The sequence below is a fragment of the Arvicola amphibius genome, chromosome 18, assembly GCF_903992535.2.
Source record: "Arvicola amphibius chromosome 18, mArvAmp1.2, whole genome shotgun sequence".
NCBI lineage: Eukaryota > Metazoa > Chordata > Mammalia > Rodentia > Cricetidae > Arvicola > Arvicola amphibius.
The window spans coordinates 21,408,086-21,435,333 of NC_052064.1; the positions used below are offsets into that span (position 1 = coordinate 21,408,086).

Consider the following 27,248-nt stretch of genomic DNA (forward strand, 5'->3'; position numbering starts at 1 on the left):
TGCCCCACACAATGTTTTTCTGGTGTCTCAGTTTGTGTGCTTTCTGAGGACATAGGTTCTGCCCTTATATTAATTTCATTATTCCCCTTGCTCGCTCGCTCTCTCTCGCTCTCTCTCGCTCTCTCTCTTGCTCTCTCTCTCTTGCTCTCTCTCTCTCTTGCTCTCTCTCTCTTCCTCTCTCTCTCTCACTCACTCTCTCTCTCACAGGCTTGCAACTGCAGCGTTGCTGGCTCCACGGGTCCCCAGTGTGATGTTCTCTCTGGCCAGTGCCATTGCAAAGAAGGGTTTGGTGGGCAGAGCTGCGGTCACTGCTCCTTGGGTTACAGAAGGTTTCCTGACTGTGTTCCCTGTGACTGTGACCCGAGGGGGACACTGGCAGACACCTGTGACCTGGAACGGGGTCTCTGCAGCTGCACAGAGGACAGTGGTGCGTGCTCCTGCAAGGTACTTGTGGTCCATTGAGCCTCTGTTTCCTTCCTCTGGCCTCCTCATTCCCACTCCTGGGCTTCTGAGTATTTACCTTAGATTCTGGTGATGAGAAGCACAGTTTCATATACTTTTTCAAACAGGTTTCTACTTTGATATCTGACATTAGAGTCTCCCTCCATGTTCTTTCCTGAAACAATGGAAGATTTTTAGAATAGAATTTTTTATTTTTTTTTTACCACTTCCACATCTCTGGCGACCTAACTTCTCTGAATACAGCTTGCTAGCATACATCCATAGACCGAGCAGCCATTCATTCTTGAAGAAATAAAGTAATTAACAGGGCTTTGGGGAAGATTTGGGATTAGCTATGCTCTTGGACAGGTAATTATTATATACATGTGCTAAAATAAAGAGAAAATGCGTACCTTGCCCCCGAGGTAAGAGTTTAATGTCACTTTGATTTGCACATGTGTCCGTTGGCTTTCCCAATAATGCTTTGCAGCCAGATCATTGCCACCTTCTCCGGCTGTCTCTGCAAGGAGGATGAGGTACCAGGCTGATGGTGGTGGGTTGGTGTGCAGCTAGAAGTGTTGAAGGAAAGAGTCACTGGGGCACACTTTCTAAGAATCTTCCCCTGTCTGCTAGCAATCGTCCTAGCTCCAGTCAGAATGGCAAGGACCTGGACTGTCCTCATGTAGCCCGATGCTCTAGCTGGAGGCCCTCAGGGTCAGCTGGGGACCACTGGAGAATCACATTAGGGAATACGTTATCTCCAGCTCCTTGCACCGCAGTTTTGATCCTCAGTAATACTTGGGGAGCTCTGGTGTCTGAGAGAACTAAGAGTCACAAACTTTAGTTAGAAATGTGGCCACAGAAGCTTGAACTGAACAATGCTTATAAGTCAGCGTTGTTTTTATTCGTTTGTATCCATGTATATATAAAATCACATCTCTTCTTTTTCAGATGTTAATTTCTTTCTTTCTTTTTTTTCCCTTTCACCTTTAGGGGAATGTCCTGGGATCCCGGTGCAGTGAGTGCCGAGCCGGCACCTTCGCCTTGCAAACTGACAACCCCCTAGGCTGCAGCCCGTGCTTCTGCTTTGGTCTGTCCCGGCTGTGTTCAGAGTTGGAGGGGTATGTGAGGGCTCCGGTAAGTCCCGTACACACAGTTGAAAGGGTCTTAGCCTTCTTTCACCTTTGACAGTTGGGTGGACATTGGGAGGGAGCAAAGGCAGTAGAAATTGTAGGATAGTGATTGGCTTGGCATACAGTCAGAGTGCTCTGAGAACTTCTGCCATCCAGTGACATAAACTTTCTACGCCAACCTTCAGCTGGTCCATCGAAAGCTTTTCCTGGAAAGAACAAACAGCTGCAACATCTCCAAGGAGTGTCTACTGTCATTGACACTTGCTCCAGGGGAGCAATAGCTTGAACCTAATCACTGTGCTTCAGGTCTTCCTGATCCAGACATACAATCGAAAGGAAAACGCTTTCCTCTCTAGCCTTAAAAATGAAACTATTTTTTTCTGTGGACTACTCAGGGATCTATCAGATCAGATCTGGGCACTTAAAGTGTGTGTGTGTGTGTGTGTGTGTGTGTTGTGTGTATGTGCATGTGTGCGCAACTGTGTGTGTATGCATGCATGCGAGTGTGTGTATGCATGTGTTTGTGCATGCATATATGTGTGTATGTGAATGAGTGTGTGCATGCGTGTGCAGTGGGTGCATGTGTGTGTGTGTGCGTGTGCGTGTGCGTGTGTGTGTGTGTGTGTGTGTAGAAGCCAGCAGGAGGATATTAGATATTCCTGCTCTATTACTTTACACCATAGTCCCTCGAGCCTGGGTCTTGCACTACACTTGGAGTTGGCTAGCAGCCTGTGAACCACAGCTATCCTTGCTCTGTACCCTGTAGTACTGGGGTACGGGCACACATGCAGCCTCACCCAGTGTTCTAAATGAGTGCTGGTACATCACGGGTCCTCATCCTTACACCACCAGTACTGTCACCCACTGAGTCCTGAGTACTTAACCTGAAGTGCGTCTTTCTCCTTTCCGTGCCTAGATAATGCTTGCCTCCGATCAGCTCCTCCTGCATGTGGTTTCCCAGAGCAACCTCAAGGGCACGGTTGAAGGCGTGCATTTCCAGGACCCTGACACCTTGCTGGACGCAGAGGCTGTCCGCCAGCACGTCCATGGGGAGCCATTTTACTGGCGGCTTCCAAAACAGTTTGAGGGAGATCAGGTGAGCACACGCCAGCCCCGCCCATTCCCTTCCCAGAGAGAAAATCAGTGTCCTGCTTCTGCCCATCATTAAAGGACATGGCTACTCAGTGGCTCTTCTGAGAACCCTGCAGAGGTGTGGATCTTCAGATGTTTAGATTTGTAAATCTTTTACAGTTTCCTTAGTTCACATTATTTTTTTTCTCCCTTCTAAAGCAATAATTCAAGCCTATACTGTAGTTACTAGTAGCTGCTGAATGTACTTCTCAGTGCTAGGTCTGCCCTGGGGAGAGCAGCGGTCAGTTGGTGAGCGGTTGCAGGCTTTGAAAGCCGTTCCTTCGAATGCCGTTCCTTCTAATTCAATCTGATCTCTATATCATGCTGAGTTTTCTGAAATAGGGTTCAGTGTGTTAGTCTAAGCTATCCTCAAATTTTCCATCCTCAAATTTTCCATCCTCCTGCCTCAGCGTCTTGAATGCTAGGGTACCTGATCCACTCCACCCTGCAGGCTCACTTTGATATTTAAATTCTATAAATCTACTCCAGTGGTCGTATGGATGAGGATGATTTTAATTCAAAGGAGCCTGAAAGTAATTAGAATCCTTTCCGTGTGCACCGGTGGTGTCTGGCGACACGACCTTTGGTGGAATCACTGGGAAGCTTAGCCTAGGTCTATCTCATTGACGGTTAATCAGCCTGGTCTACAAGAGCTAGTTCCAGGACAGGCTCCAAAGCCACAGAGAAACCCTGTCTCGAAAAACCAAAAAAAAAAAAAAAAAAAAAAAAAAGAAGGCTGATCCCAGAACGCATGTTTGTTATTGGATACATCATAACATGTAATGCCTTTTGTGTAATGGCAAGCTTTCCACAAAATGTCTTTAAACCAAGGCTGCATCACCAGAATAACACGAGTTTGTCGTTTATTAGCTCTTGGCTTACGGAGGGAAACTGCGGTACAGTGTGGCTTTCTACTCTACCCATGGCTCCGGCACATCCAATTACGAACCTCAAGTTCTTATCAAAGGAGGTCGGACGAGAAAGCACCTCATTTATATGGATGCCCCAGCGCCAGAGAATGGAGTGCGACAGGCTTACAACGTGGAAATGAAAGAGGTGATGTGTGGTTGTTCCACCTGCATGCATTCATTAAGGATGTGAACTTGGCTGGCAGGTAACAAGAGTCTAGAGTGTAATAAAAGACAGCAAGAAGGCCCTGGTCTAAGCTCCAGTGAGCTTATCAAGAGTTCTAGGCGTGATTCCCATTTCATGGCCTCCCAAAAAGCACGGCTTTGCTGTCCCCAGCTTTGGATAGTCAAGTTTAACTGAAGTCCGGATATATTAAATGGAAAATTCCAGAAAGTCTTCTTTAGCTCTAAGTTGTATACTGTTCCTAGTGAGATGAGAAAAATCGTGTGTCCTGCCTAAGATGCGTCTCATCCCTTTAGCCAGCACATCCTCCTTGTATGCCACCTGCCCATTAGGTTACGGCAGATGTTGGTCAGTTCACGAAGCTGAGCAGGGCTCATGTCTGAAGTCCCTTATGAAAGAGCCATGTTCTCTTTTCAAGGCTGTAGGTCTCTGACGATTTGAGCGCTCAGTTTAATTGAACATATTTCTCATCCACAGGAGTTTTGGAAATACTTTAACTCTGTGTCTGAAGAGCATGTTACGCACTCCGATTTCATGTCTGTTCTTAGCAATATTGAGTACATCCTCATCAAGGCATCTTATGGTCAAGGATTACAGCAGAGCAGGTAATTGCAAGCCCCTAGACCAGTTGTCCTCAGCCTTCCCAACATCGAGACCCTTTAATACAGTTCCTCAAGCTGTGGTTCCTGAACAGTGGTCCTCAGCCTTCCCAACACCGAGACTTTAATACAGTTCCTCAAGCTGTGTTTCCTGAACAGTGGTCCTCAGCCTTCCCAACACCGAGACTTTAATACAGTTCCTCAAGCTGTGTTTCCTGAACAGCGGTCCTCAGCCTTCCCAACACTGAGACCCTTTATACAGTTCCTCAGGCTGTGGTTCCTGAACAGTGGTCCTCAGCCTTCCCAACACCGAGACTTTAAAACAGTTCCTCAGGCTGTGGTTCCTGAACAGTGGTCCTCAGCCTTCCCAACACCGAGACTTTAATAACAGTTCCTCAAGCTGTGGTTCCTGAACAGTGGTCCTCAGCCTTTCCAACACTGAGACGCTTTAATAACAGTTCCTCAAGCTGTGGTTCCTGAACAGTGGTCCTCAGCCTTTCCAACACTGAGACGCTTTAATAACAGTTCCTCATGCTGTAGTGACCTTCAACCATTACATTACTTTTGCTGCTACTTCATAACTGTCATTTTGCTACTGTTATGAATCATAATGTAAATATCTGTGTTTTCTAATAGTGTTAGGTGACCCCTGTGACGGGATCATTTAATCATCTCAGACGGGTCATAACCCACAGGTTAAGAACTACCTTTTCTAGAGCTTTGAATATTTTCATGATCTGGTGCAGAACTGGAAGATTTGTCCCCTCATCCTACCGACGCCTTTATTAATAGATAATACATCCCTATTCTTTTGCCAAACCTGGGTAAACGTTAATAGCTTGTAAGTCAGCTTTTTGTTGCTGTAACAGCACCCGAGAGAAGCGGCTTGAAGGCAGTCAGGCTCTGACATGCTGGCTGTGGCCTTTTTCTGCAACCACACACTCCTGCATGCTAAGGTGCTTTGTGACTGTGAGCAGAACGACCCCACACGATGGGCCTCAGATGCAAATGTTAAACCATGTATGTGCGGGGTTTCTTGAAGTGTCTCACATGTTAATGCTTCTTCCCCCACCTCTTTTCCCAATGGTGGCTCAGAATCGCCAATATTTCCATGGAGGTTGGCAGGAAGGCTGGAGAGCTGCCCCCTGGGGGAGAGATCGCGTCCCTGTTAGAGCACTGTGTCTGTCCTCCTGGCACCACGGGATTCTCCTGTCAGGTAAGGAGCCTCCCGTTCACATCTGCTTCCTGGCTTCCCGCTGAAGTGTGTTCATGTACAGCAATCCTGCGTGGGGAATGGAACGCATGGACATCTACGGTGTCACTTTTTATTGTCTTTAGAGCTTTAAGAAAATGTAAGTTTTCATTTAAATACACATAGATTCACACCTATTGTCTCCACCAACTTTTAAGTGTGGGAGTCAGCAGCATCAAGGGCGTTCACATGGTTTTCTGTAGACAGTCGTCCTTCAGAGTCTTCTTTCTCTTCCCAGACGGAAGCTGCATCTGTGCAGCCACCACCTGCCCCTGACTCCAGTCCCTCACCTGCTGTTTCGTTCTGTCTGCCTCTGCTCCAAGTTCCCCACATAAGTGGAATCCTGCAGTGTATCTGCATTTGTGACTTTCGTTTTTGCTTAGCATGTGTTTCACGCGTGCTGAGATTTCTTCCCTTTAAAGGCTGAATACTATTCTGTCACTTGGATATGTTCACTTTGCCTGTCTGTCCATTCCTCTGTGGGGATGTGGGTTGCTTTTGTGAATAGCTCTGTGGAGAAGGGACTGTGAATGGCTCTTCCTCATGCCGTTCTCCTTCAAGTAGCCTTGTTAGGCACGGATAGTGTCATCTTTAATTTTGGAGGACTCTGCACACTGCCTTTCCTCCGTACCAGCTGTGCACAAGCACCCCACTTTCTTTAATCCTCAATGCTTGTTCTGCTCACTGTTTTGATTGGAAACGTGGGTTTTGTGAAGAGCTGGACACTCGTTTTGTTGGTGGGAGTGTTTTGAGACGGTGTCTCACTCTGTCGCCTAGGCTAGCTTGAAACTTACTCTGTAGCCTAGGCTGGACTGTTCACAGGAGTCCTTCTGCCTCAGTTTACCCCCAGCTGAATTGTATGTCTAAGTCCCCATGCTCAGCTCTTACTGTGGATTTCATCTGCATTTCTTTCTAATACTGGTGTTGCACTTCTTGTGAGCTCCACAGCCACCTGTCTTTGTTGAAGAGCATTTACCTTTGCCCAGCTTTTAACCAGTGTCCTCTTTCTTGCCCCCTTTGCCTCCCTTTAGGACTGTGCTCCTGGGTACCACCGAGGAAAGCTCCCAGAAAGCGGTGGCTGGGGACCCCGCCCTCTGCTGGCTCCCTGTGTGCCCTGCAGTTGCAACAACCACAGTGATGTCTGTGACCCCGAAACTGGGCAGTGTCTGGTATGTTTGCTTGTGTGGGAACTGACCTCAGTACACACTGAGTGATCAGCGTGGCCTGAAAGACAGCCAGGAACCAGGCAGACCCTCCAGCAGGTCCTTGCCACATGGCTGCCACCATCTCAGTCACGAACACATTGAAACCTCCTCCTCCTATCACTGGGAAACTGGCAGGGTTTGTTTCTGTGTCTCCCTCAGCAATGGATGCCTCCCTCACTCTGGTCCTCAGTAGCTGGTCCTTGTTTCTCCCCTAGTCTCTGGGGTGGCTCGTTCTGTAGGACGGCAGGCCCCAGGAAACCAGGATCCATGGTCTGCTAAGGGAAGCCCTTCATGCTGGTCATGCTGGGGTTGACAATCAACAGGGCCAGCGCCTAGAGCTGTTTCCATCTTAGCCCCTCAGCTAGTACTCGGTCCTTGTCTGTGTTGGGCCATGTTGATGAAACGAGTATTTATTACAGCTTATTTTTGAAGAGATTGCAGACAGTCCTTCTCAAGGGAGACCCATTTGAGAGGTTGAGCGGATCCTAATCAAACCTATCTTTATCAGATGAAACAGGAATAAAACTTTTAAATGAAAGGGTGTTTTCTAGTTGCAAAGAGTCTGTAAAAATAGGTTTTTTAAAAACATATTTGGAAGCTATTTCTCGCTCTGTCATTTCTTGCTACCGAGGGACTTGGTAGAGCAGGGGTGACCAATTGCGCGGGGTCTCTGCTTTGCTGTTGTTCCTCCTTGGCTATATCATATGCAGAGCCCTGTGCACTGCTTTCCTCCCGGAGAATGTCTTAGCAGTTTCTAGGCTTATGTAATCTTATGGTCAGTAAAGGCCACAGATCTGGAAAAGCCTCCAGAATTCTAGAAAATATAAAGAAACATGCCCCATGGTCCTTAAGCATTAAGGAATGCTTGCTGATATGAAACTCAATTGGTTAAAAAGCTGTTCCCTGGTGAGAGTCATATCTGACTGTTTCCCATTGCTTCTCTCTTCCACTGAAATGCTGACCTTCAGAACTGCCGCGACCACACGGCTGGTGACCACTGCGAGATGTGCGCTCCCGGCTTCTATGGGAAGGTGATTGGGTTGCCTGGAGACTGCACCCCGTGTACCTGTCCTCACCGCCCCCCTTTCAGGTAAGTCCATGCTGGGCAGCCTGACACAGCAGCTTCCTGCATTCCTAAGCTGGCTTTCATTGTCTCCAATGAGAAGTCTGGCGCAATTCTGATAGGTCTGACTTTATATGTTACTTGGCCTTTTTTCTTTCCAGCTCTTAATATGCTTTCTTTACTCTGTATGTTTAGTGTTTTGATTATTATGTGGCAAGAGGACTTTTTTTGGATCCAGTCTGTTTGGTGTTCTGTGAGCTTTTTGTATCTTCATAGGCATATCTTTCTTTAGGTTGGAAAAGTTTTCTTCTATAAATTTTGTTAAATAAATTTTCTGTGCTTTTGAGTTGAACTTCTTCTTCTATACCTATTATTCTTAGATTTGGCCTTTTCATGGTGTCCCATATTTCCTGGATATTTTGGGTTAAACTTTCGTTAGATTTAATGTTTTCTTTAACTGATGAGTCTGTTTCCTCTATTGTATCTTCAGTGCTGGAGATTCTTTCTTCCATCTCTTGTATTCTGCTGTTCATGCTTACATTTGTGGTTCCTGATTGTTTTCTCATGATTTCTGTTTCTATAATTTCCTTGGCTTGTGTTTTCTTTATTGTCTCTATTTCAGTTTTCAAGTCCTGAATAGTTTCTTTCATATGTTTGATTTCTTTTTCTTGGTTTTCTTTAAGTCATTTGCTGATATCTCCCAATTTTTTGTTTGTCTTTTCTTCCATTTCTTTAAGGGAATTTCTCATTTCCTCTTTTAGAGTTTCAAACATCCTCTTGAAGTTATTTTTTCTTCTGGTTCATCCATATTTAGTTGTTCAGGTCTTGCTGTTGTAGGGCCTTTAGGTTTTGCTGGTGTTGTGTTACTCTTTGTGGTGTAGCATGTGATCTTACCTCTTCTATTCATCTTTTCCTCTAATAGGTGTGGTTGGGGCTGTCTGAGATTCTGTTGAATAATCTTCTAGGTGCCAAAGAATCCAAAGCTCAGACGGTTGTTCCTCATGGTATAGTCAGTGTCACAGTTCTAGTTACCCCGTTGGTTACTCAGTGTTCCTGGAGGTAGCTCAGCGCTCCTGTGCTTTGCTCCGCTCCCTTGGAGTTTGCTGTCTCAGGCCTACTTTGGCCTAGGTTGCTGGCTTTGTCCTGTTTCTGTACATCCTGGTCTGAATCCCCTCCTGCAGAAGTCCCTGGCTTGGAGATGTACCTGGAAAGGTTTCTGGCTCTGGTCTACTGCCCCTGAGTTCCCAGGCTCAGGTGCACCCAGAACCACAGAGGACCTGGCTCAGGCTTACTCCCTCACAGATCCCAGACTCACCTCGGACCCACAGAGGTTTCTAGGTTCATGCCTATTCCCTTTGATGTCCTAGACCATTTCCCAGACCCACAGATGTCCTGGCTCAGGCCTCCTCCCTCTGAGGACCCAGACTCATGCCTGGCCCCGCAGAGATCTCTGGTTCCTGCTTACTCCCTCGGAGGTCCGAGATTCATGCCCAGACTGGCTGAGGTCCTGGCTCAGGCCTAGTTCCTGGGAGGTCCTAGGTTCACGCCCAGACCCACAGGTGTCCTGGCTTAGGTCTATTCCCTTGAAGGTCCCAGATTCACATCCGGACCCTCAGCGGTCTCTGGCTCTGGCTCACTCACTCAGCGGTTACTCCCCTGTAGCTATTCTGGTGGAGATCGTTGACTCTGGATCTGGTCGCTGGCTCAGTCCTGATCCCCAGTGTCCCAGGACTGGGTTCGCTCCCAGGACTGGATTTTCCTCTGGTTTCTGCTCCCTGTGGAGCTTGCTTCCTCAGGCTCTCTTTGTCCTAAGTCAAAAAAGATAATTTCTATGTATATATTCCCCATCTGTGGCCAATGGCTGTGTGCACCCAAAGAAATGTGTCCGTGCCTGTTTCGCCATTCACTGTGTGTATGTCCATACTGTTGAATAATTCACTTTATTTCCTCCATCAAAAGAGGATAACCATGCCCCCAATCCCTTAGACATATCTATAAGGCACGAGAATATACAAACTTGAGAAGCCACAGCTTGCTTGGTTCATCTTCCCCGTATTTATTTTCCTGAAGTCTACATGATTATTTAAGAAGGTAGATGTTGGAGGTGGTTCAGGGCTCGTAGCTCACACTGTGGATGTCCAGCAAGGAACCAGACCCGATTTCCCTCTTCCTTTGAATCAGGTCCAGTAGCCTGCAGTTACCCATTTCGGCCTCCAGGTGGCACCAGGACATTTTTTTTAAGAAGATAGTAATCAAAAGCTCCATCTGGGCTGTATCAGTTTACTTCTGATGGTCTACCCGGTGGCTGCCAGCATGCTTCCCTGTTCCGCCAAGTAGCTTTTCTGTGACGTGTCCTCTGCACATCGACGCAGTCCGTGGAACTATACTAACCGGCAACATTGTCTTCCTGTTTCCCCGCACCTTGTCAGCTCAATCACTATCTAATAAATATGGCAACCCCTCTCTCCAGATTGATTTGGGAAGTTTTCCTGGGTAGCTGGCTATGCTCTGTGAGACTGATCTACTTAGCACTCACCTGCTGCAATCCTGCAGCAAACGCCTCTTCTGATGCTGGATACAGGAGACCTCCACGTGTCCCATAGCTTCGATTCCTTTTGTTCTACAGAGTTGAGCTCTAGCCGCTTGTCCAGCCACCCGGTATAATCACTCAGTGTTTTTAGGATGTGATGAGGAATAAATACTTTAAGATAAAGATTTGAAGCTGATGTCTAACATTTTCTGTAAAACAATTTTTCTTTCAGTTTCAGCCCCACCTGTGTCTTGGAAGGTGATGGTGGCTTCCGGTGCGATGCCTGCATCCCTGGCTATGAAGGACAATATTGTGAAAGGTGCTCTAAGAACGGTCACAAGGAGCAAAGGACGCCTGCTCGTTGTGTCTCACGTGGGCTGTAGTCAGGATGGCGATCTGGCAGTCCCTACACATTTGTTTGTGCAGATGGGAGGCCACATTGATACTCCATAGCAAGGTCTCCTAAGAGGAGGGTGTTATAGTGGCATATTATTTGTGTTTTAATAAATAAAGCTTGCCTGGCGGTCAGTGCAAAGCAGCCACACTAGTCAGCCATACAGGCAGGCAGCGATAGCACACGCCTTTAATCCCAGCAGCCATACTAGTTAGCCATAAAGGCTGGGGGAGGGTGGTGCTCACCTTTAATCCCAACACTAGAGAGGAATATAAGATGGGAGGAGACAGGTCTCAGCTCAGTCTCAGGCTGAGGATTCATGGGAGCAGGATCACCCATTTCTCTCCGGGGTCAAAATAAGAGCCCCGGGATGGCTGCTTTACCTTTCTGATCTTCAGGTTGAGCCCCAGTATCTGTCTCTGAGTTTTTATGATTCATGCTACAGTGTGTGCTCTGTATTTCATGTGCAAAAGGGATGACGGCCTCTGGGCAGAGCTGGTGCATGTGTTCCTGTTTGGCGCAGACTGCCCTGTCTATACCTACTGTCCCCTTTTCGGTAGGTGCTCTACAGGCTACCATGGCAACCCTCGTGCAGCAGGTGGCAGCTGCCAGAAGTGTGACTGTAACCCGCAAGGCTCTGTCCACAGTGACTGTGACCGCACATCTGGGCAGTGTGTTTGCAAGCCAGGAGCCACGGGACTCCGCTGTGAGGAATGCCAGCCAAGACACATCATGACGGAGAGCGACTGTGTGTGTAGGTGACTCTCCTGTGTGTATCTTATGTTAGGTCTTCCTTGCTGACCTGGCTGTGACACCCACGGGCTCAGTGGGATAACACAAATCTCACTGTACTTTACACTTTATGGCAATGCCTTGAATTAAACTTTTAGTTGTATACAGATAAGCCAACACAACTTGGATCGTGTAGGGTCTTGTGCGATGGTCCAGGCTGACTCCAAACATCACAGTTGTGCTTCACCTTCCTGTTTATTGACTGGGATTACAGGAACATGTACTACACCCAGATAATAATTTTTATTTCTTAATTTGGCTGTATCAGTACTTCCTTTTACTGAAACCAAGGATGCATCAGTGTGGAAGAGGGGGTGTCATATATATTGCCCAAATTTCGGGTCTCTTTAGTTTTCTCCAGTTACGACGGATGTCTGTCGAGTACAGGGGAAAGTCATTTGTGTGTCTTCTTTGTGGGTAATGGGAGAGGGTTACAGGGGATGAGTATCAGGGAATTGGGAGAGGGTTTTCCTTTCATTCTGTGACTGTTATAAGCAAGCACTCCCCCGAGTGTGTTCTCAGCTGCTCTCTGAGGAGGAAGTATTGGCACACACTGAGACTGTGGGGGTGGACTTTGGAGGGGATACTGAGACAGCTTATAGCCAGGCTCAATTCTAGATGAGCGGTGGCACTGTAAAGGTTCAAGTGGTGGGAAGGCATGATGCCTCGGCCACTCTGAGGCTCCGCTCCTCCTTTCCCTGTGACTGCTGAGTTTCCGTTACTATGGGAGAATTGCAGCTCCCCTGCGGCTGGAGTGGGAATGAGGTGTGTGGTGAACGGAGCCCCACTGTGTGTTCTCTTTATAACACCGCGACTCGCTTGCTCGCTCGGCGATCAAAGGCTATTTGCGTTAGCTTTCGTTTTCTCCGTTTTCTCCTCAAGCCTGTGATGATGAGTGTGTGGGCGCCCTGCTGAATGACCTGGATACTGTTGGCGACGCTGTTCTGTCTCTGAACCTCACTGGCGTTTCCTCTGCTCCATATGGGATCTTGTCAAGTCTAGAAAACACAACTAAATATTTCCAGGTAGGTGCTAAGGGTGTGGAGATGGTGGGCAGAAACACCTGTCTCTGAGAGAGAAGGAGTATGGGGGTGGTCATTTGTCTCCCCGGCCTTTCGATCCCCCATGGGTGGGATTGACAGTGTCCTCATGCCAGACCTCACTAAGGTCTCTGGGGAGCTCTGATGGAGCTGTTTCGTGGACACTTCCTTGGACTTTCTGCCCACGGATTTTGTCCCACCCTCTGGAAGTCAGCAGCAGCCCTCCTTCCTCTTCGACAGACCTTTGTGTATTTGAAAAGGCTATTCAGATACAAATACTAGGAATAAATCTGCCCCGTATCCTGTTTTGTGCTGGTTTATGCCAAACATGAGCTTTTTTTCTGTTACAGGCTGTTATTTTTAACTGGAGTTCAAGAATACAAAAATAGTCTTCCTCCTTAGAAGAGGGTTAAAGTCTCAGAGGGTCAGTCTTTTGTTTGTGTTTTATCAAAAGATCTGACCAAAAGGAGAGGAATGTTAAGAAACTGAATCATAGACAGTGCCCTTCTCTGGAATGTTAATTTAATTAGAAAATATTGCTAGGTTATACTTTTTACCTTCACATTACATTTCCATGATCTATCCACCATGTCATGAAGTAGGACAATGGATGGTCATTACTAAATGGTATTTTACAAAAAGAGACTCTCCTTGTGCGTGCTCACTCCCCCCCCACTTCACACACTCACACTCACTTTCAGACACACTCACACACATACATACACACACATTCATACACTCACATCCACACACACTCACATATACTCACTTTCAGACACACTGATACTCACACACCCACATACACTCACAGTCACACGCACGTATACTCACACACTCTCAAACTCACACACTCACATACACTTACATTCAGACACACTCATACTTATACAACACACTCACACCCACCCACACACACATTCAAATACACACACACACACACACACACACACATACACTCACACACTGGTGCTGAGGCGGAGCTTATGGACTCCAGGAAATATTTTTATATTACTTTTTAATCAAATAGCAAAACGTGCTTTTAAAAGATGGGTGACTCTGCATTCATTAAGAAAATTCTACAAAAAGAAAGGAAAGAAGAGATATTCTAATATCTACTCCAGCCATCATCTACACAGTCAATACATGATGTGCGCTTCCAGTTGGGTCCCAGGGATAGTACTGAACTTTGAATTTATCAGATGAAGTGCATAGTTGGCTCAGACTGTAACTAACCTTGAGTGGTGTACTCTGATGTAGTCCATTCATCCATCCCCTTAACAATGCTTTGTGTTCGTATCCAATACTCTCCGGAGGGCAGGGATGTGAACTGAATTGTTTCTATTTATTACCAACAGAGTGAAACTGGACAGGTTGCGTACACCCTTCCTAAATAGTAATGTAGCTGTTTCATGGCGCCGTGAAAGGTTTGCATAGCTAAACAAGAGTTAGGATGTTGGGGTGGATTAAGCACTTAATTACAAATAATCTTAAAAGTCTTTTCCTTATTGAATACATTTTAACTTTCTTAGTAAGTACTTTTTTTGTGTATTGACAATTATAGTTAATATTTATAACTTTGACACTGAAACCAAGCAGTATTTGGTCTATGATGCCATCTGTTCGGGGTCTGCTTACTAGACCAGAGTTTGAATTTATGTCTGTCTGAGAGCAACTCAGAAGGTGATAGCAAGGAATAACGTTGCTGTCATTGGCAGTTGGTGATGAATGAGTGAGCCCTTTTGCTTTTAAGTAACTATTAAAAGCAATTACAATGTCTTTCTGTAAACCAAAAAAGCAATTAGCCCATAATTCTCTGAAGAATAGAATATTTTAATGTGATACAGTAAACAATATAGCATTGCTTCTTTTTATTTCCCCCTTAGAGGTATTTATTAAAAGAAAATGCTAAGAAGATTCGGGCAGAAATCCAGCTTGAAGGTGTTGCAGAACAAACAGAAAACCTGCAAAAGGAGGTATGTTCTTTGCAAAAAAAAAAAAAAAAAAAAAAACCAGCTCCCCTCTAGGCTCCCAGGGCAGCCCTTGGAAGCCTTTGGGTTCTCATTAGCCTTGCACAGCAGCCCCTAGAAACCTTTTGGTTCCCCCCGACCTCCCAGGGCAGCCCCTGGGAGCCTTCAGACTTCTCCAGCCTCCCAGAGCTGTTGGAAGGAGGCCGCTTTTTCTTCCCGGCCACCCAGCTAGCTTAGACCCAAAATAATCACACCCTAACCAGATGTGATTGGTTGAGCTTCCCCATCGTTGCTCACGGGTCTGCAGCAGTGCTGGTGTGAGCAGCCTACCACGCTGCCAGCTGTGTACAAGTCTAGCACACGTGGATAAAGTACACACTGCTGCAGTGACAGTGACAGATGCTGCTGCTGCCAGCCGAGGTGTGTACAGGATGGCATTTCCCCTGACGGCAGTGTATCCCTGCTCTGCCACCAGGCTCATACATCCCTTATTCATTGAGTTCCTGGATTTTATCATATTCCCTGGAGCTTGCTGTAATCATTACATGATTATATTCTTCATGGCCCAAGGAGCAAAGCAATGGGCTGCCCATTAAAGTGTGTGCGTTATAGTTGCACACATAGAAGTACCATTTGGCTTAGGTGTAAGCACACAACGCCTTTTTTGTGTAAGGAAGCACACAGTGTATGTGGGTGACAACAGTATATCTCCTAAGGAGTCCTTTCTCGTCACTCGGTGACACGTGACTGTACTTGGGTGCTAATGTCTTAAGAAGGCTTTCACAATTGGACACAAGCTTTGCTGGTCATCTAGACTGCTCGTAAAAATAAACCATTCTTTCTCACAGTGAGTATGTCTTAGGTGATTTCAGTATCCCGTCCGTCAAATCTGAGCCTAGAAATATTTACCTTGGTTTGCATGATCGCGTCATTTTTATGATCTGGATATATTTTGTCCCTTTAAAGAGGCAACAGCTTGTGTTCAGAAGCTCATATAATATCAAACCACACTAACCTAGTCCTTCCTGCCCTGTCAGCTCTCTAGAGTCTTAGCAAGCAGTCAGCAGGTGAATAAAGCAACGACAAGAACTGTCAATGGGACTCGAGCCCTGGCCACGTTCATTGAGCAGCTGCACGCCAACATCAAAGGTAGAGTGGACGGGTTCTCTTTTGGGGACTTTGTGCTTTGTTGGTAGAAAGAGTCACGATTGCCTTATGAAGCACACGAACAGTGTTGGACTGGGCCAAGAGACTGGACCATCCCATAGCACGGGGACCCTGAAAGGCCTGGGATCCCTCCGTCTACATTGAAGAGGCTCACCTAATGACATATCTTATCTGTAGACATCATGGTAAAGGTGGCAGCGTTGAATGAGACTGCACGTGGGGACGTCCAGCCACCCATTTCTGCTCTTCAGAGCATGCACCAGAACATTTCTTCTCTGCTGGAACTTATAAAGAAAAGGAATTTCACAAAGTCGCACCAAAATGCTACCCTTGAACTCAAGTAAGTCCCGAGCACTGTTCAATCTACCATCAATGAAAACCAGGCATTTGGGTGCTGGAGAGAGGAAATTGTGGGGAGAATGATGTTTGAGAATAAATATTAAGTGAGAAGAGGGGCCCAGCTGTCCAGGAAATGAAGAGATGGATACCTGCCCCTCCATATACAGAAAACAGACCAGGGAAACCAGTATAGTCCATCTCTGCGTACTGTGCCATAGGCTCAGTTTTCCTGTGACTCGTAGGTTAATTTCACCTCCTGCAAACCAAAGAGCATAGTGAACTGTTATGTAGATCACACACAGGATGATCTGTCAAGGAGAATAATGGAGAACACATAGACGATCAACTCCGGGACAGACGGACACTGTCAGCATCACAGAGCTCGGTCCTGCAAGCCCTCATAGAACTGCACAGTGTGCAGCCTCAGAGAACGGTGGTTCGTAGACTCGGGAGCTTGCAGTTTCCTTCCTGACCCTTTTCTAGTTTTTTCCACATGGTTGTTAGCTGGTATTGTCCTTCCATCCGGTAGTTTGAGGATCATTTTAACCAGTTACATGAGACTCGCTCATGCTCTATTCTTTCTAGTATAGTATGGAAGTGTTTGTAAATTTTGTTATTGTAAAATATCATGTGATAGATATCTTGGACAAGCATTTTCTGTTATTTTCCATATTTCTATTTGTTTCCATATAGATATTCATACAAATTCTCGTCCTCACCCTCCCCTTTCTTGTCCCACTCCCCCTTCTCCTTTTTCTTCTCCTTCCTCTCCTATTCTTCCTCCCCCTCCTCCTTCTCCTCTTTCTTTTTCTCCTTTGAGGCAGTGTCCCACTGTGTGTCCCTGCTGGCCTAGAACTTAAAATTGTCTCGTCTCAACCTCCTGAAAGCTGTGTTTACACTATGTGTCTATGCAGACTCTGCCCTGCCTGTCTGGGAGGCAGGGCAGTAGATGACCAGAGTAGACAGTAGGACCAGATCATTGAGTCCCAGGGTTTGCATGTGGAGGCTCCCTAGTGCTCAGTTCCAGATCAGTTCCACAAGGATGCTAATGTAAGCACTGTGCGCTTTTCCCCAGCGACACCCACATTAGGTTCATCGCTCCTTTTGCCCTTGAACATATCTTTGGCCTGCTGCTTTGCTTGGGTGGAACTTAAAAGGAAAGGCTTGGTTGGATAGGGTTTGGAATGAGATCTCACGATACAGTCACTCGAATGTTGGTTCAGAGAGTCCAGACAGGCCCCGAGAAAACCAAACTGAATGCTGTGAAGGCAGCAAGATGCCGGAGCAGGTAACAAGACCACAGAGTGCCCAGCTATGCCGGCGAGAGTGGCAGCTCTGTCTCCTGCTGCTGTCCTACATGGGACAGAATCCTTGCCTATGAAGGAGCTTAGTAAGACGTAGGTTCCCGGGCTGGTCATCGTAGAGATCCAAAGCCACCTGTGGGAGTCCCCTTCCTCACACCACCCTTTGGTCACTCAACAGACAGATGTGAGCCCCACGTGCAAATGTGATAGCAGGATTTGGGGGTACCCAGAGAGACAGTAGAGCCTTTGTGCCCACCAGAGCTTCTAGACCACTTAAGAAGAGTTCACTTTTTGAGAATGCATTTGAAACAGAGCAGGGAAGGCAGGGCCAGCCCCTCTCCCTCCCCACTGGCTGCGTCCTCTGGGACTGCCGGTTCTATAATTGCATCGTCCTTTCTGTTTAGAATACAACTGTCAATCAGATTTTATACTTCTCTCTTCCATCTATAAGTGAAGTTATGACTCAGGGGGGCTTTATTTTAAACATTAGGGAATTTAAAGTGTATTTTCCAGCCTTCATGTTCTAGTTTCTGAGATAATCCCTCTTCCAGTGTCACAGGTTGTTGCAGGAATGACTTGTCATCATATTACTAATTATAGTTATTATAAGATTCATGCTCCGTGCTTCAGTCTGGGTCATCAGCTTTGGCGCACATGCTAGTCATTCACTCAGTGCCAGACCACTGCCATCTTCAGGCACCTACTGCAGCTCCCAGGATTCCATGTTACTGCAGTTCCCAGGATTCTCAGCATGTATGGCTGTGCATTCAGATGAGGAAAAGGACAAGGAACTGCAGGGAAGTGTGGGAAGGAGTGTGTGAGAGGTCATCTAGCCCTGTCAATGCTGAGGCATGCATGGGCAGCCCATATATGGCGGTTCTGTTGAACTTGTCCATGTTGGGTTTCATGGTCTAAGTTGATGAGGATGACTGACCAGGTCTCTTCCTCAAGAGGGCATCAGATGTCATTACAGATGGTTGTGAGCCACCATATGGTTGCTGGGAATTGAACTCAGGTCCTTTGGATGGTGGCTCAGATGGCTCAGCAGTTAAGAGCACTGTCTGCTCTTCCAGAGGTCCAGAGTTCGAGTTCCAGCTTCCACATGGTGGCTCACAAGCATCTATAGTGGGATCTGATGCCCTCTGCTGGCATGCAGGCATCCATGCCAGTATAGTAAGGGCCAGACCTTAATGTCCTCTGAACTCTGCATATTTGATATGACACTTATACATCCTTTCCCTCATCACACACACACATGCACACAAAACATATAAAGAAAAGAAAATTACTTCTAGTCTTAAGCAATCAGGATCCATGCTAAGCTTGGTCATTTACACTCATAATGGTAACAATAAGGGAGGCTGAGGCAGGAGAATCTTTTTGAGTTCAAGACCAGCCTAAGGAGTATAGCCAAGATCTGACTAAAAAAAAAAAAAAAAAAAGACAAAAAATAAAAAACAAAACAAGAAGTAAGTCACTCTATGTTCATAGAAGGAACTATGATCATTTGAAAATCTCTTATTAGGGTTTCAAAACCCAAGTTTTACTTCCTAAGTGGACCATTTCTGTTTATCAGAGCTGCTAAAGAGTTACTGTCACGAATTCAGAAGAGGTTCCAGAAGCCCCAGGAAAAGCTGAAGGCATCGAAGGAGGCAGCCAGTGGCCTCCTTTCAAACCACAGCGAAGAACTTAAGGCAGCAGAGGAGCTCCTGAGGGAAACTGAGACCAAGACCCAGGAGAGCAACCGCCTGCTGCTCCTCGTCAAGGCCAACCTGAGAGAGTTCAGCGTGAGTCTCAGTATCTCCTTCCTCCTCGATTAGGACAGTCACTGCTTAAGTGTGTTTGTAAACAGCGCTTCTGTTTGAACCTGTGCGCCCCAAGTTTCCCACCCTTTCCATGCCCCTCTTCCTTAAGGTGCCCTGCCCTGTCTCCTCTCTAGTTTCCTGCTTTCTAGAGGTTCTCCACGTTGAACACATGGGACTGAGGAGTGGAGGGAAGCTAGAGGTTCTCCACGTTGAACACATGGGACTGAGGAGTGGAGGGAAGCTAGAGGTTCTCCACGTTGAACACATGGGACCGAGGAGTGGAGGGAAGCTAGGACACACACGGGAGAGAAGAGGCAGCGTTTGTCTTTGTGTCCCTTGGTACAAAATTCCAAGCTTCATTGACTTTCCTACCAATCTCATGATGTCAATTTTGTGTCTAGCTGAATAAAATTCCATTTGGTGTGTATGCTCTATTTTCTTTATACATTCATCTGTTGATGAGCAACATTACCAAATGGGACTGAGAACCCGGGGTGTTAACATGGAAAGAATGAAACTCAATCCCTACACCTTAGGCTGTACAAAACTCAATTCCGAATGGTAGGGTTTCCCCCTTCTTTATGTTCAGATATACTCTTTATTCTGCTTTTGGATCTTCTCAGTAGCACATTGTTGATCCCCCATGAACTTTTATTTGCCAAAGGTGGTTCACTTATGTTTATTGTAATCTTTGATATAGTTGGGCTTAACCTTATTTGATGATGATTTACTTCCTGTATTTTTTGAGAATCCCTTGTCTAATTTCCCTTTCCTTACCTCTTCCTTTCTTACATTTCCCCTTCATTCCTCAATTTATTTAAGATGTATATATCTTACTTGTGTAGATGTAGGAAATACTTTTTAAGATGTAAGGAAAATACAAAAATTTGTGACTTTGGAGTTATTTAGTGTCTACTCTCTGTTCTAATTGATTCAGGAATTCTCAACATGATTTTCTCTTTCTTTTGCCTTCTTGTACAACTTGCACTGGTCCAGCCCAGCCTTATGTTGAAGTACCGTGGAGGTTAATGCCTTGATCTTTTTGCTTCAGGTGATAAAATTTGCAATGTCTACATCTCTCATTGGACATGCTAACTACTGCAGTACTAGGGATACAAATCATTGCCTCTTTTTTATTTTAAAACAGAATCTCTATATAACTCTGACCTGGAACTTACAGTGTAGACTAGGCTGGCCTCAAACTTACAGAGATTCCTCTATAAGGGATCTGTCTCTGGGGGCTAACCACCCCAGCCAAATCACTTTATTAACTTTATAAAATATTCCTGTCCATTTTGCAGCCATTTTTATCTCTGATTAACTTTTCTTTGTAGATGCAGTCGCTCCTTGAAATGTCTGGTGAGAATTTTTTTCAAACCCGAGTTTATTGCTGTTTGAACTGTATCTTTTCTCTCATTCAATACTCACTAAATGTTTTTTATGCTGGTTCAATATTGGTCATACAGTAACTTCAGAGTCATCCTTACCTGTTCACTGGAACCGCTGTTCCAAGAGTTTTAGTTCCTCTCCCGTTGAGCTCCGTGCTTCTCTTTCATGGTTTCATCTTTCGTGAATTGTGACTTTAGGATTTGTACTCATGCTTTTATTTGAGAAACCTGCCAGCTTATTCTATTTCGTTCTCTTGCTTCTGTTGATTGCATCAAAAAGCTATGATGTAATTATAGTTTCATTAAAATAAAAGTATTAGGAAAAAAAGCCATGGTTATGCCCTTCGGTTTAATTGCATTGTTCTGATAACTAGGGATGCTGAATGCAGTTTTAAATATTTGTTGACCATTTGTAATTGTACATTGTCGTTTCTGTAGATGTTGGCCTACTCTTTGCTTTGCCCTTCTTACTCAGTGACCTCATTCTTATCTGTCCTTCATTTTTATAAAATTAAGTCTCCCTTACCTTTCTCATGTATATGTAAAGGTTTCTGCTATTTTAATCTAATAGTTTTCTCATGAGTTTAGGGTCATTTCTCTGAAATTTTACTCCTAATTGCATTATACCATTCAAGATTCCTCAAAATGTCTGGTTAGATAATTCTTTTTTCAAGATCATGAACTGTTAGTTTTGAAGAATATATCTTGAGTCACTGTGTTGCGTTTGGTGTGGGCAGGAGACTAGAGAACATATTTAGTATTTTCATTTTAAATTAATTGCTACAGTTGGAATGCAAGTCATGGGCTTCTTTGTGACCTGTCATTCATCTGTATCATTGTACTTCCTGTATTTGACCTCCCTGCTCTTCTCCCCTGCAACCTCAGGGTACAACTTTCTCCTGTAAGTAGTCTCTCCTCTGCTTTCACGTGTGTGTGACCAAGTCTAGATTCTGCATATGAGGGGAAATATGGGGTATTGTGTTTTCTTCTTTCTCTCTTTGCCCTCCCTCATCATAGTCTCTCTTATTTCATATCTGTATATGTCCTACATATGGGCTCACACACACATAAACGTGTCCATATATGACAGGAAATATGGTTCATGTATTTCTGAGTCTGAGTTGTGCTACTTATGTTACCATTTTTATTTTTACATCAGATTTCTCATGTTACTGATGATCTCTATTAGTTTTCCTGAAGGTGCTATATTTCACCTTCTTTATGGATGTATAAAACTCCACTGTGGGTATGAACCATATTCTCATCAAATTAATCTGCTGCTCATCTTATGTATTGTGAGTGCCTCCCTTCCGTAGCAAAGCCAGCAGGTTACACTCTCACCAGCGTAAACGTGCATGACACTTCTCTAGCATGTCTGTCACGCTGTTTTCCTGGTGACAGCGGTCTTATTGGGTGAGATGGCATCACAGTGTTGTTTAATTTGCAATTTCTTGACGTCTAAGGATGTTGAACAGTTTCCACATACTGGCTGTCTGAAGTTCTACCTTTGAGAACAGTTCTATTCACCTATTTATTGATTAGATGGGTTTTCATGTTTAATTCTTGGGACCTTCTTTATTGCCTGTGTTAATCCTCTACCACATATCCAGCTGCAAAGATTTTCTCCCATTCTGCCGGCCGTCTCGCCACTCTGACGCTCGTCCCCTTTGCGGAGCAGACAGTCCTCGATTTCATTTGTCAGTCCTTAACAATTATCACCTGTGGGGATGCGAGGTTAGAATGATCAATTATCTCTGGATAGTATGTGATATCTGTCTGTGATTTACTGAGGAGATATGTTGGAGGAGAACTTTTCTGACTAAGTAATATACAGTCATGATTGGCTGTAGAGTAACACAGTGTTCCCAGCATCAACAGCTGTATAATACGTGTAGTAACTACAGTTTTGTTATAACTAGAAAGTCATAGATAAGATGCCCATTCTGATAAAACTTTGTGCGCAGTCAGATGTGATTTTTGTACAACTTTCATGTATCACAAAATTTTCTTCTTTTGGTCCCTTCTCAACTAGTGAAACAAGGTAACAATTATTCTACGTCAGTGGGATGTATAAACTAGAGAAACAAGGTGACAATTATTCTCCTTCAGTGGGATGTATAAACTAGAGAAACAAGGTGACAATTATTCTCCGTCAGTGGGATGTATAAACTAGAGAAACAAGGTGACAATTATTCTCCTTCAGTGGGATGTATAAACTAGAGAGACAAGGTGACAATTATTCTACGTCAGTGGGATGTATAAACTAGTGAGACAAGGTGATAAATTATTCTACGTCAGTGGGATGTATAAACTAGAGAAACAAGGTAACAATTATTCAAGTCATGGGATGTATAAAAACACGGGGCAGAGTAGGTTTGACCTGCATATACTATTTTATTAATTATAATTTAGAATATTGTGCCATAATATGGAAAATGTTCATAACACATTGATGTGAGAACACAGGTCATAGAGCATGTTCATTGAATGTGACGACATCTCTATTAACAAACAATTTCCAGCAAGATAGCCTTGGGTGATGCTATATCAAAATAATTACAGGGCTACCTTGGTTAGATTATGGGCAAATACAATTCTTCGTGTGTTTGTATAATCTGAATTTGTACAATGATTGTTTATTACCTTGTTTTAAAAATATTCTGATATCAGAAAATGTTACTTATTCATTGTCAACAAATGGGTACTGAAGCAATCTGTTTTGTTTTGCCTCTTTGTGTTTAGCCAACAATCGAAGTTTGGAAAAGCTGATTCCTATGAAACTAGGAGAAGGATTTCATGCAACAATCTACAAAGGGAAAAGCAAGTAAGTTAAATATTTTAAAGAACAAGTCAAGGGAGAGAGAGAAGGCAGCTGAGGCCTCGGAGTCGGAATGGCAGCGGGGGTCGCACCTAGGTCCCACACTCTCCAGGCCTAGGGCTAGAGGAGTCACGGCTCTCAGGTGGGGGGGAGTTGCCCCCAGAATCACCTAAGACGCCCCCTCGCACCTAGCATTGGCCCAGGCCCAAGCCCCACAGGGGGCCAATCACGGCCTGTGGCGAGGAGGTGGAGGAGCAGGAGCAGGATGAGGCACCTCACAACCTCGCCATTGTCTGCACTGCACGCTGGACCAGTTTCATGAAGTTGCCCGGGCCCTGCGCTGCCCAGATGTGGGACCTCACTGAGCTGCAGCCAAGCCAGAAGATTCCCAGGATGAAGAACTTTGTCAGAGAGTTTTAGCAGCATTGGTTAGTGTGCTCTGCCATACCCCACCCCCACCCCCACCCCCACCCCCACCCCAGTGCGCTTCCTGGGCTTGCTCCCTAGGCTCTGAGCCGCCACCCATGCTCCTTGCTCCCAACACCTGTCAGGCAGCTGCCACCTTGGGCGAGCTGTGGACCAGGGATGGAGGGGGACATCGCTTGAAGAGCCGCCCCCTCTTACCCAGGATCTGGGCTTCATTTGTGTACCGTCCCAAGCCTTTAATTTGGGTTCCTCCTCTCAGCCACTAGTATCTGTTGCACCTGCAGAGGACCGCGAGGGAACACCTGGTCGTCACCGCCATTGGGGTTTTGCGGCCACCCATGTTACTTGTTATTTTTAAAGCCCTTCGGTATTGGGTGTGTTTAATCAGTAATTTAGCTTTGAGAATCGCTGAAACCTTGACATGTGCCTGATGTTGTTTAACGTAGCCAACCTAAAGAAAGTGGGACAAATGCCTTGAGACCTCTTGTTCAATACCTTGAGTACTTCGGGTCCTATAAATGGAGGTTTGAGTGTTCAGTTCCTAGGACGCTGAACCTTCCAGCTGCTGTAGAGAAATGTGAGCTATGAAGTTGTGGGACTCTATGAATCAGTCTCCTGGACTGCTGCAATAGTACAGTTCAGAGGCTATTGTCTTTGAAAAAGAGCAACCGACTTAACAAAGAACAGACAACAAGATCAGGGAATGTTTAGGATACTTAAAAAGATAGATCCGTGTTCTACGGAACAGCAAGATGACAACAGTGTCATGTGGAATGGCTTTGTTAATCTTGAGGTTTACTGGCAGGAAGTGCGCCTCTTAACCTGGAGGTGTAGCTGCCTCCTCAACTGTCACAGCTTTCTTTGACACAGGTAACTGTGCAAAGGGATTCCCACAGAGCCTCAGACAACCCTATCAGAGTATCCAAGTGTACCTTCTGGCCTTTGGTTCGCTGTGATCATGTTCATGAAAGTGTTAATTAATCATAAACAAGCTAATTCCTTAAAACCCTGATGTTCCAGTGAATGTCGACTGTCTGTTCATGCATGCAAACTGTCTTCAAGTGAAAGTAAACATTTAGTCAAGCTTATTATTGTTAATTATTACTATTATTTTGGTCAAATTTGTTAATTTTCTTGGAGAACACTCTAAGTTATGTGCAGAAGCCAGATTAATCCAGCCTTTCCATATTGTGTGTGAATGCACACAAACTCACTCTTCTGGATTAGGCAGTCCAATGTGGAGTCTTCCATTTAAATGAAGTTCGAAGCCCAGAGGATTGGAGAGTGAGGTGTGGATTCCTGTGCATTATCCACAAGGATGTTTCCGTACTGGGCCCAAATCACCACCCATGCAGGTTCTGGAGTCCATTAGGGCCTGTTCTAAAGCGCGTTAAATAGATATTTACTAATGCTAATGATTCCATTGGAGCCCCTCCAGTTTTGTGTTAAATAATCTATTGCAGTTTAGTCTCAGTAAGAAACCAAGGGCAAGCCGGGCGGTGGTGGCGCACGCCTTTAATCCCAGCACTCGGGAGGCAGAGGCAGGCGGATCTCTGGAAGTTCGAGACCAGCCTGGTCTACAAGAGCTAGTTCCAGGATAGGCTCTAAAGCTGCAGAGAAACCCTGTCTCGAAAAACCAAAAAAAAAAAAAAAAGAAAAAAAAGAAAGAAAGAAACCAAGGGCATTAGTAGAAAAATTCTGTATGTCGAAATAATTTTAGGGTTTGATGGCCAATCACTAAAATTTGGGGTAACAGCAATATTGGCAAATGGGTGTTAGAGTTAACTGGGCTTCCTAGATTATTGAGATTTAGTGATGGGAAAGCTCCTTTTGACTCGAGCTCTTCTCACAAGTGCCTTCTATGATATGTGGTGATTGCACGCAGGCTTCAGGTAATAACAGCTCAGTAAAGGAAACACGTCATGTGTGTATTGAAAGAGGACCCGTGACTCAGAAGAGAGATCATACTGTGGTATATTGTGAAAGAATGGCATTTTTAAGTGATTTTAATGTTAGGTGTGCACCAAAGCCAGGGTGTTTATTAGAAACAGAACTGCCGAACGCGTATCGTTCTCCTCTGCTTTTCTTCACACTCAGAGGCAGTGAACTCATTCTGATGACTGAACGAGTTTTTGAGGAGCTAAAGGCAATGGAATGAGAGTTTGTGCAGGGATCCGTGTATCAGATGGGGTTCCTGGTGTTGCCAGTCCGAGCTCAGTGACCTTGGATAGGTCCCTTAACTTTTCTGAGTCTCAGTTTTCAATTTGTTGGCATTTAGTGAAATAACGATCCGATGTCTTGTGTGACATGCACTGTGCACTCCATAAATGTCTGCACCGTGTTGTCGTCATCGGGCACGAGACCATCCTGGCCTGACTCTACAGAAAGCAAGAAAAAGAGAAGCACTGACAGACTTGTACTGTAGCAGCCGGAAATCGGGGTAGAATTGGACCGAGCTGGGCCTGGCCATCTCTTTTCCCGCCCTCCTTGGGCAACCAGTAATCCTCTTAAAGGCCTGCATTCTCACCTCCACACATTTGTGTGCTTGTTGTGGAGATTGAGCAAGGCAGAATAACGTGATGTGATACATCGGTACTGGAAGCTCTGGATAGTTGTTCTGATTTCTCTTTGTCCACCCCCCCCCATGGAGAGGTAGAAGAATAAATGGTTTATTCCCGTTGGACAGCCCAACAGTACCATGCGTTCCCTTTCATTGGCACATCCGAGAGAGCCTCTTACCTGTACATACCGACTATTTCCTTCTCTCAGCACAGTTCAGGTGTAGCTTTCATATACGGTGAAATGTCCATTATCATTGTTCAGTCATTAAATAATCACTAATCATTTACCTAGAAGATTATGAGAGTTCACAGTGCATGTGTATGCAGTCAATGGTTATTCTTAACAGTAGTTCTGAATACAAAAGTAATAATGCTTAATTTGACACACATCATAGATGATGCCAACTTGGTTACCGTCTTCCCCACACATAACTGATCTGAGATTGTTGTATTATAAAAGGTCAGATCAAACACATTGGGTTTCAAGCCACAGGGCTCTAAGTATGCCATCTGCTAGGCAATGGCTCCAGTGTAGCTGAGTTCCCATATAAGACGAGTGTGAATTCGATGGCCAACCGTCCATTTCACAGTGAGTGTTCACTGCTTCCTGCCCAGTGACGTCAGTGTGGTCACTATTTAGGAATCACTATTCTTGTCTTACACGATTCCCTCCTGTTTCCCACTTAGGACTTTTAGGCTAGCTGAACAAACAGGAGATTCATTGTTAGATAGCTGAACTCTGCTACAGCCTGTCTTTCCCATGGGTTCTTTTCTTTTTCAAGACGGTTTCTCTGTAGCTTT

At 45.2% G+C, this 27,248-nt stretch overlaps 1 protein-coding gene across 1 annotated transcript in view; it reads left to right on the top strand.

The window, feature by feature from the left end:
- Lama1 (laminin subunit alpha 1) overlaps positions 1–27,248 on the top strand; it is a 130,892-nt gene that overhangs the window by 67,407 nt on the left and 36,237 nt on the right. The window contains exons 23-37 of the mRNA XM_038315399.1: positions 208–444; positions 1,435–1,578; positions 2,491–2,670; positions 3,576–3,761; positions 4,275–4,402; positions 5,492–5,612; positions 6,680–6,817; positions 7,822–7,943; positions 10,679–10,765; positions 11,401–11,594; positions 12,515–12,657; positions 14,556–14,645; positions 15,677–15,788; positions 15,984–16,146; positions 19,026–19,236. Coding sequence (XP_038171327.1) covers positions 208–444; positions 1,435–1,578; positions 2,491–2,670; positions 3,576–3,761; positions 4,275–4,402; positions 5,492–5,612; positions 6,680–6,817; positions 7,822–7,943; positions 10,679–10,765; positions 11,401–11,594; positions 12,515–12,657; positions 14,556–14,645; positions 15,677–15,788; positions 15,984–16,146; positions 19,026–19,236 — 2,256 coding nt within the window. The remainder of the gene's footprint in view (positions 1–207; positions 445–1,434; positions 1,579–2,490; positions 2,671–3,575; positions 3,762–4,274; positions 4,403–5,491; positions 5,613–6,679; positions 6,818–7,821; positions 7,944–10,678; positions 10,766–11,400; positions 11,595–12,514; positions 12,658–14,555; positions 14,646–15,676; positions 15,789–15,983; positions 16,147–19,025; positions 19,237–27,248) is intronic.